Raw genomic sequence first — 9748 nt, 5'->3', positions numbered from 1 at the left:
AAATAATGGCAAACTTTATTGGCATAAATCACAGGAATTGAAATGGAAAAAGCCAGGTTAGAAGTTTATAGGAAAAAAATTCAAATATCACATATCCATTGACCCAGAGAATGGCCCTCCAGATACCCCATCTCTTCTCGGAGAGGGGCCTGGGACGGGTCACTGTAAACAGAGCAGTAAGGCCTGTGGGTGGAAGTGCCGTGTCAGACCTCCGGAGCCAAGCTCACCTTCCCAGACCTGGGGCACTGCTAGTCCAGCCCCGACAGAGAATCCTTGTCGATGATCCCATCATACTGAGCCTCTACTAGGAAGCTGATGTAATGTCTGGATCCCTGCCTATGGACCAGTCTGGCATCTCTGGTCCAGGACTGGCTGCTCCCGTCCCATCCTTTGGAATGGGAGCTATGGAGCCTCCCATAGCTCTAACAGGGTCTTGTCCCTCTGCCCCAAATCCTACTAGGATCCCTTCACCAGCTTAGGGTATTCTTCCCAGAACCCCTCCCCAAAGCATGAGTCCCACCTGAGAGAGGGAACAGCAAACTTTGCCCCAGTCACTGGGAAGTTTAAGGTAGCGATGCGCCCAGTAGAATCGAGACCAGGGACCCTTATGTATGATCTTCCTGGTCAAAATCAGACACCTGCTTTCCTGAGAAGGCAGAAGAAAGAGCCCTAGAGAAGCAATGAGGCGCTGAGAGTGTTCAGTGGTTCTCCTTGTCGCCAGAAAGTTCACGGGGAGCAGAGTGGCTCCTGATGGCTTACTCAGGCAGGAAGCAGACCCCCAAATATATACTTTCCCCTTCGCCTCCCTTGGGAATAGGACACATGAGGTTCAAAATTCCAGGTCCAAAAGGGCTGAGCACTCTTAGACCATTTCTTACTGGAGAGTCTGCTGGTCTGGGCAGTAAGGGAGCGTCTGAAAATACAGCAGTTTGCAAACAGTCCTGGGACTGTGACATTGCAGAAGGAGTCTCAACTCACTTGTGCTAAGAAACAAAATAAAACACAGATTGTTCCCCCATCCCAAGCCCTCAGTACAAAGCCAAGGCCACTGGCAGCACCAGTGACGGTGGACAAAGACAAGAATACAAAAGGGGGGGCCTTCTTTTTTTTTTTTTTTTTTGGTTTTTCGAGACAAGGTTTCTCTGTGATTTTGGAGCCTGTCCTGGAACTAGCTCTTGTAGACCAGGCTGGTCTCAAACTCACAGAGATCCGCCTGCCTCTGCCTCCCAAGTGCTGGGATTAAAGGCGTGCGCCACCACCGCCCGGCAAGGGGGCCTTCTTTAAATCTCTTCAAAATCATCTTGTGGAGAGGAGTAAAAGCAAGCTGAGCAATACAAAGTTGAACCTCAGTGTAGAAATCTATCAAAATCAGTACAGTGTTGAGGCACGGGTGACCCTCCCCACCTCACGATGTCCCCAGAGATAAAGATGTGGCTATATAAAACATTATTGCTGGAGAAGTCTCTCTTGGTAAACCCAGGGCAGTCATCCAGACCCTGGGAGACTGGGCAGTGGACCCCAAAGTGCCTTTGGTGGCCCACAGGTGAGTTTATGCTGGCATTGTGTTAAGGGGGCCCAGTGTCCCCAGTATGCTCGGGGTAACTGAGAGAAATAAGGGTAAAAGAGCCCCTACCTGACCCTCTGCCTGCCCACTCTGACCCCACTGCTGAGAGGTGAGAGAGGCTCCGCTGTGAGTGCTGGCTCATGAGGACACGCCTGCGGACCTCTAGTGAAGATAAGTGCACAGAGCCTGGGAGAGCCAGAGAAGGGAAAGAAGGGCCCTGAAGCTCTGTGGGGGGTGAGGGACAAGCACGACCTCCACAGTTCTGTCCTGCGTCGGCACCTGCCAAGACAAGGTTCCAGTTTCTGTTGGACTGGCCCGTCATCCCTGGGGAGGTCCCTGGGTCACAGTAGCAGTGGGGGACGCTGGCCGGGGAGGGTGGTGGGGACGGCCTAGCAGAAGAGCTTCACAAAGCAGCTCTGGCAGTAAGGCTTGTCGTTCTGCTCCTTGAAGGTGCCCTTGTTGAGCTGCTTGAGGCAAAAGGCACAGACAAAGTGCTCGGGGTGGAACTTCTTGGCCATGGCGGTGATACAGCGGCCGGTGATGGGCTTCTGGCAGCCGGAGCAGAGAGAGCCGCGGCGCTCATGGTAGTGCACCTCACAGTACGGCTGCCCGTCGTGCTCAAAGAAGCTGCCGTTGACAAACGGCGTGAAGCATTCCTGTCGGGGATAAGAGGGAAAAGGCTCAGGAACTGTCCCTGGTGGGTGGTGCACAGTCACCTCCATAGGACTGTACCTCTGTGGTGGCCCCTACTTGCTTGTCATTTCCTATGTGCTAGGCTAAATGCTTAATTTTCCTCTGGAGGAAGAAGAGGAATTAAGTGAGGTGACCCAACCATGATCCTACTAAACTGTATGGCCTGTACTCACAGGGCTGAGAGCTCTGGATTTAAGCAGGTGGCCAGAAAGCTGCTGCCAGAAACTGACACAATTAAAAAAAAAAAGAAAGAAAAGAAACCTGAGCTTAAATTCTGCATCCTGCATTTCCATCTGGAGACTGGAGTGCGTGGGCGGGTGTGCAAGGCAAAGGCCGCAACTGTTCCCCAGGCATACTTGTCGAAAAGCCTTTGCTGGGCCCCAGGCACACCTGCGGGGCTCCCTGACCACGGGTCACCCTGGAAACGCTGCCCACTTCTGAGCCCCAGGGTTTGCGGCATCTTATCGATCCTCCCGTGCTCTGCTCAGGATGACCGGCTGAGGCCCAGTAGGATCTCTAACTCGCTCCTTGTCGTGAAGTGCACACACACACACACACACACCCCAATTCACTCTCCCGAGAGCCCGCCTTCTCCCGCTGCCTGCTCCCAGACCCACTGGCTGCAGTAGAAATGCCTTACCCTGCACACAAAGCATTCCGGGTGCCAGAGGGTGTTGAGGGCTGAAATGTAGTTCTCCAGGATGGCACGGGCACAGCCGCCACACTTGGGCGCAAACATGTCAAAATAATCTTTCCGACAGTAGGCTTTGCCATCCTTCTCGTGGAACCCTGAGGATTGGGGGTAGGGGAGGGGTAGATTAGGGCATCTAGATGTGGAGCCACCCTGATTCCACCATCAGTGAGGTCATCCCAGAGGGTGACAGGCATGCCTGCCTTCCAGCCTAGCCATACCTTCTGGACCGAAGAAGGCTCCACACTGGGCACAGAAGAAGTGCTCCGGGTGCCACGTCCGGTCAAGAGCTGTTACTACTTTCTGTGAAAGCAGAAAAAGGGATGGATCATGGGCAAGGTTCATGGCCAAAGAGCAGGGTACTTCCAAAGGGGTCTCTGCTAACTGCAAATACGAAGTATCGAGAGCTGCTCAAGTCTACACCTGTGCTTTTCACTGTGATTCATGAAGTAGAGGAGAAGACTCCGGGTGTCTCCTAACATGACACTGGGAACAGTGAGACAGCTGGCACCCAGCCCCTTGTCTATTGGGCTCCTAATCCCTAGAGCCTCAGCAGCAGAACCCCAGGTTGGGAAGTAGAAGGGAGCTAGAGCTACCTACCGTGCACCAGGGCTGCTGTGACTCACCAGGGCCAGGCTCAGTCCTGTCACTTCCTGTCTGGGAGAGCCCTGGGGCTGAGGACCCTGCTGCGCCCCCCAGTGCCCCCCATGTGTGCACTCACGTCCAGGATGGGTCCATTACAGTAGTAACAGCGTGGGGAGAAGAGGCTGTGGTAGTCCTTTTCACAGTATGGCTGTCCATCCCGCTCGAAGAAGTTCCGGGACCCAATCTCCTCCTGACAGTGGGTGCAGACAAAGTGCTCGGGGTGCCATGTCTTCCCCATGGCAGTCACAACCTGAGAGGACAGACACAAAGTGACTCGGGGTGAAGACAGAAGCCAAGATCCCAGAGCTTACCTCCCTCCCCTCTTCTTACCTGCCCAGCAATGGGCTTCTTGCAGGCCCCACAGACCCCTTTGGCAACTGTGGCGACCCCCAGCTTGTTCAGGTCAGACTGCAGACTTCCCAGCATGCTGTCTAGCTGGCTCCCAGGCTTTGAGAGTCCCCCAGGAGGTGGGCTGCTCCCGGTTTTCCCCTGGGCCATAAACTGTGGGCACAGACAAGGCAGTCAGATTTTTAAGGCCTGGGGTGGGCAACTTACAGCAGAACACCCATGAGCCTTTGCATGGGCTGACTGAGATAAAAGGTAGTATCCTCTGGGGTGGGGGTGGTGGTGGTTACATCAGCAGGCAGTCCTGGGGTTAAGGAGGCCTTCCAGTACCCAGCTGTATGACCAAGCCCAGGAAAACATGCCAAGCAAGAACTCAGGCCCCAGCCCAAGCACTGACCCCTCCCTCGTCCTGCCCTTCAGGGCTGCTCTGCCTGCTGCTGGGGGGCCAGCCGGCTGCCCACTGCCGCTCTCCATCCACTCTCTGCTCCAGGCCGTGCATCTTAGATGGGAAAGAAAGGAGGAGAAGACATTGTTTAAAGACTAAGACCGAGGCCTCGTCACTGGGTTATTTCACACAGGAAGTGCAGGTTCAGAGGATATCTCACTGCGGGCAAGTATCAAAAATGAGAGTGGGAGGAGGGGAGAAACAGAGAGAAGGCACGGGGCAGAAGGGATCTGTGTTTGTAAGTGCCCCAGGGAAGAGACAGGGGAGGGGATCTCCTGATGTCAGGCCTAGATACCAGGCTCAGGAAGCCCTGGGTCAGCTTCACCAAGGACTCAGCCACCCTGACACAGCTGAGGACGAGCCCTCTGTGCTTCACAACATCCTCAGTCTGAGGTGGCTCAGGGATGACACACGGTACAGGCAGGGCAGAGGCTGGGACCCCTGGGAGGCCTGCCTGCATTAGGTGGAAGAGTGGGTCCTCGCTGGTCTGGCAGCCCACAGACCTCACGGTGTGGGGCACAGGAGTGAGGCCAGGAGGCCCATGCCTGCCCTCCTCCTGGGGCTTTCTCCCTGCACTCTGGACCCCAGGAGAAGCACAGGCACCAGCTACGGGCCCTGGACAGGAGGGAGTGGGCAGGCTGGGCCGGAGAGGTGAGCTGCTGGCCAAGGTGTCGGGGTGATGCTGGAGGAAAGGGTCAGGAGGAGGAGCCACGACAGACAGGGTTCTTCTCAGGGGAATGGGAGAGTCAGGAGGGTAGATGACCTGGGAGAAGAGAGGAGAGAGAGATAGGAAGGCAAGAACTCAACAGCAGACAGCAGAGGGCAGAGTCGTGTGACCAGCCTTATCATAAGGCCATGAAATGCAAAAATCAACCCACCACCCCAAAATCTTTTTCAGCCAGCACTGGAGCTGAGGAAACCTCCAGACCCCACTTCCCAGACCTTGGCTCCGGCATTTGCTGGCTACCTTCTCCACCAGCTGCCCCCCGGCCCGCCTCCCACGTGGCTGCACAGTGATGACAACGCCTTCAGTTAGCCAGTCCTGGGCAGAGGCCCCTGCCACCTCCTCTGCCTCTAGCTGGATGCCCAGCCGGCCCTGCAGCTCTGCAATGAGCTGTTCTTGGGATGGGGTTCTGCTCAGGGTGGCAGGGTCCAGCCGGCGGCGAGGGGAGGGCTCCCGGGACATGGGGTGGACGTGGCCTGTCTCTCGGCTCCTCCTGATCACAGAGCGGATCTGGGGGTGGAGGGCAAAGCTGTCACCATCCCATCCCAGGCAAAGCATGATGGTTTGGGCCACACTAGGGTGTCACAGGGGAAGCGAGAGCAGCGAAATGGAGAGCAGCAGAGCTGAGGGAGGAAGCAGGAGGCGGGTAGGGCTGGCTCGAGCACAGCAGCTCTCAGAGTCCTGTGGCCCAGCATTCACACCCAAGTCAGCCTCTAACTTGGGACACAGTACTCAACTTCCAGGGACCCCGTCTCTCTGCCATTAAAATGGGATAGCAGCATTTTCCCGGCTAACCTCATGGGGTTATCACCCTTCCCTCTTTCCTTACAACTCAAATAGAAAAGTAGAGCGCTCTCTCTCTCTCTCTCTCTCTCTGTCTCTCTGTTTGTTTGTTTTTTTCAAGAAAGGGTTTCTCTGTAGCTTTGGAGCCTGTCCAGAACTCGCTCTGTAGACCAAGCTGGCCTCGAACTCACAGAGATCCGCCTGTTTCTGCCTCCTGAGTGCTGGGATTAAAGTTGTGTGCCACCAGCGCCTGGCTTCTTTCCATCTTCTAACCAGTGTTTTCCTAGTTTATATTGTAACCTGCTCATCTGCAGTGTTGGGGGGCGCTGGAGAGACGGTATGGAGTTTGAATCATACAAGAATCAAGGAAGAGCCAGGCAAGAAGGCACACAACTATAATCCAAGCACTCAGGAGGCAGAGGCAGGACCGACAGCCAGGAGTGGAGGAAGGAAAGCCAGGCACTGTTTCATCTACTTTTCAGGAATTAATTCATCCAATTTTCTGGATGACCTTAGAAAATGCGCTATTATTACTCCCATTTTAAAGAGAAAGTTGAGCCTCTGGATGGGTCCCCCAGGTCCCATGTTTAACAGGTGTTGCCAGAGTTGTATGTGGGTCTGTGTGGTTCCCAAAGTCATGGTTGTATCCTTCTGTACAGTGAAACTGGGACAGCTCTCCTGAAGGCAGTCTTACGCAAGCAGGAGATGGAGCATCATTGCTACTCTGCAGGGCCCGGAACAACATTGGCCTCACAGGATCACTGCTGAACACGTCATTAGGGCCACCGTCCTCGGCACTTTCTACCCAGGCAGACATTTGTCAGGGCTGCATGCAGTTAGCAAGGAGTGGCCCACACTCAAGTCCTGCCAGGGTCATGCCTAGTGGTTGCTCAAGCTGGTGCCTGCCTGGCCAGCGGTGGAAATCCTCTCCGAGGTGGTGGGTGTGCCCATGACCACAGCATGAGGAAACTCCGGCTCTTCCTTCCTGGCCTCCAGAGCGGCTTTGGTGGCACCTCCTGGGTTCTTTGGGTTCTGGAGTGGCTGGGTTGGTTCCCCCAGGCTTCCCCTCCAGGGAATTTTCCCACCTAACTGCTCCTTGTCAGCTGGGGCAGGGTAACTGCTTTCCGGGCCCCCTGGTTCTGACTGTGCTTGCTCATGCTGGCTATATTCCTTGGTGAGACTCCAGGTGTCTGGGAGCACAGCCTGCCGGTCCACTGCCACAATAGCTGGCTCAGTTCCTTCCTGAAAGCTGTAAGGCCCGGATGCTGACATAGCCTGTGGCCATCTCCAAACGGGAGCCACAGTCTCCTCTGAACACACACAGCTGGCCAGTGGCCCCTGGGGTCCTGTGCTGGCAGCAGGGTGTAGAGTGTGGCCGAGGGGAGTCCTAAAGGGCTCATTCATGGACTCTATGAGGTCATTCCTAACTTGAGCCTGGCTCTTAGCACCAAATGATTGCTGAGAACCCTCCACAGAAGGACACCTTGAGTTCTGAGTGACAGGTGTCCCCTCGAGACTGACCAAATCAAGCCTTCTGGGAGTCACCAAAGGTAGAAGGACCTGACTATTTCCTTCCCTACTGAGGACCTCAGGGGTGTGGCCTTCAGGGGAGGATTTAGTGGGGGGAGGATCGAGGGTGAGGGGTGGAGATGGAGGAGAGCTGGGCAGCAGCCCTTGGGAGCTCAGCACCACAGGAGAAGAACTAGTCTGGAGGAGAAAGACAAAGGGAAAGAGAGAGACATGGGGAGAGGTGAGGCAACAGGCGGCATGGCCTGAGTGTTCAGAGAGCCACCATCTCTGGCTGCAATATTCAGATCAGAGTCTTCAGAAAGAGTCCAGCCCTAGAAATGCTTGCCTGAGCTTCATGTCCTTGCACCTTAGGAGGCCCAGGCAACAGAAAGCAGGCACAAAGTCATGCTTACAAAGTCACCCAGAGGAGACTTACGATGAGGTGTGCGCTGGGGAGAGGGCTCCAGAGGTGGTTCCAGGTGCTTCAGCTCCATGCTCCACCCACCCCACTCCATCTCCCAGCTTTCCTATATCCTCAAGGCCTTTCTCTAGGGCTCCAAGAGAAAGCTTGCCTTCATGTGGCACTGGGCTAGAGGTCTAAGGAAGCAACTGCAGCCTTAGGGGATAGGCAGCAGCACAGCCAGTGCCTAGACCCCAGCTTGCTTCACAATGGCGGCTCATCACCTACTAACAAGGCTTACCAGCCCGGACTCTACCTGCCACCCAATCTCCCACCTTCTGTGAGCTCCAAGTATGAGTTCAGCTTGAAGGGAGGCAGGAGGTACCTTCTGGGCCAAGAATGGACAGACTGCCTGGCTCCCTTCTCATATTCCCTAAGCTGTGCCCCACAGATCTCTCTGGCTGGCCCATGTGGAGCTGAAGTCAGCAACTACTGGAGAGCTCTGTCAGTATTAATCCCTAACAAGGCACTACATCTTCTAAATAAAACGGTGTGGATGGGCAGACCTGGAGAGCCTGGGAGGGGAAGGTGGGACACCTCATGCTGACCAGTCAGGGGCTTGGCAGGTTAGGTTTTCCACAGACAGGGCTCTGAGGACTCAGGCCCTTAAAGAACGTGGAGGGTAGAAGGGCTGAAGATGCTGGTAAACCCCATCCTCACAGGCAGAAAGAAAGCGGTGTTCTCAGGACAGCTAGCGTGGGAGATATAGCGCTGGGGCAAGTGACCTCTCAGACACGGGATCCTGATCCCACGAGGCCCAACAGGACACAACCTCCCCCACCAAGGGCAGCTATCAACAGAGGGCTCTTTGTCACTATGTCCCAGCCTCCTGATCCCCTTGACCTAGTGGCTGGGATCACCAGGAGAGGGAGGAGATGTCCCAGCTAAAAGAATTTCTGGTTTCTCTGCCTTCACTGGCTGCTAAGGAGCTCAGTCTCATGTCCTGCCTAGCCCACCTCCCCCAGGGCCCTGAGGAGCCGGAGGCCATACTGAGGTAGGGTAACGGACGGGGGCAGAGAAGACAGAGGGATCACAGTGCACCTTAAAATCTGAGAGTGAAGCCATGAGCTCATCCAGCTCCCTGGTGGCAGAGGAGGCCGAGATGCGTGTCTGCTGCTGGCTGGAGGTGACTCGCTGTGGGCTGCTCATCTCACCCTGGTTCACAGTGATGGCTGGGCTGCAGGACAGGCAAGGTGTCAGTATGGAGCCCAAGGGCTAGCTAGCCACAGGCTCCATAGGGGAGCAGATCAACAACACCTCTGACTCCAGAGAAGACCACCAGCACCCTGCACCTTAGGGATCCCCAGCTCTGGGAAAGAGCAACTAAGGAACAGTGCTGAGGTGAGGTGAGGTGACCAGAAGGCAGGTGGCTGAAACAGCGCCACCAGCAGGAAGACAGGGGCAAGCTTACCCAGTGAACAAAGTCCCACTATGTACCCTCTACAACACTATGTACCCTCTACAACATGATGACATCAACAAACACCAACATTAACATAGGCAGGTGCAGTGGCTCTTACCTGTACACACAGCACTTAGGAGGCTAAGGCAGGAGGATTACTACATAGTGAGATCCAGAACAGTCTGGGCTATAGAGAGAGACCCTACCTCAAAATAAACAAACAAGACCTGACGTTACTAGTGCTTCCTACGAGTGCCACAGCTGCGAGCCAAGCCTCCCAAACATTATATGCCATTTGGTCTCACTCTGTCCACTATGTGGGACCATCCTCATTATCCTTGTCTGCCTAATCAGTCTTACAGTTTATGGCATAGTTTGTACCATGGTTTCATGTAGTCCAGATTGTCCTGGAACTCTATCTGGTTCCTGGTTCTATCTATTGTCCTGGAGCCTATCTGGTTAAGATTTTTTTTTTTTTTTTTTTTTT

At 54.9% G+C, this 9748-nt stretch overlaps 1 protein-coding gene across 3 annotated transcripts in view; it reads right to left on the bottom strand.

Moving 5' to 3' along the window:
- Pxn (paxillin) overlaps window positions 1–9748 on the bottom strand; it is a 50058-nt gene continuing 40310 nt past the window's right edge. Inside the window, exons 6-12 of one of the 3 annotated variants that reach the window (XM_005344318.1) lie at window positions 8901–9036; window positions 4336–4437; window positions 3924–4094; window positions 3670–3843; window positions 3170–3251; window positions 2898–3046; window positions 1–2220 (exon numbers count right to left, since the gene is read on the bottom strand). In XM_005344318.1, the coding sequence (XP_005344375.1) occupies window positions 1954–2220; window positions 2898–3046; window positions 3170–3251; window positions 3670–3843; window positions 3924–4094; window positions 4336–4437; window positions 8901–9036 (1081 nt within the window). In that variant the 3' untranslated portion in view covers window positions 1–1953. Of the gene's footprint in view, window positions 2221–2897; window positions 3047–3169; window positions 3252–3669; window positions 3844–3923; window positions 4095–4335; window positions 4438–6095; window positions 7598–8900; window positions 9037–9748 lie in introns of those variants that run through there. The other 2 variants (XM_005344319.1, XM_026786145.1) reach the window with 2 other exon arrangements.

This window comes from Microtus ochrogaster, chromosome 2 (assembly GCF_000317375.1).
Source record: "Microtus ochrogaster isolate Prairie Vole_2 chromosome 2, MicOch1.0, whole genome shotgun sequence".
NCBI lineage: Eukaryota > Metazoa > Chordata > Mammalia > Rodentia > Cricetidae > Microtus > Microtus ochrogaster.
Note: the sequence above shows the minus strand (reverse complement) of the source record. Positions and strands in the feature narration are given on the sequence as shown.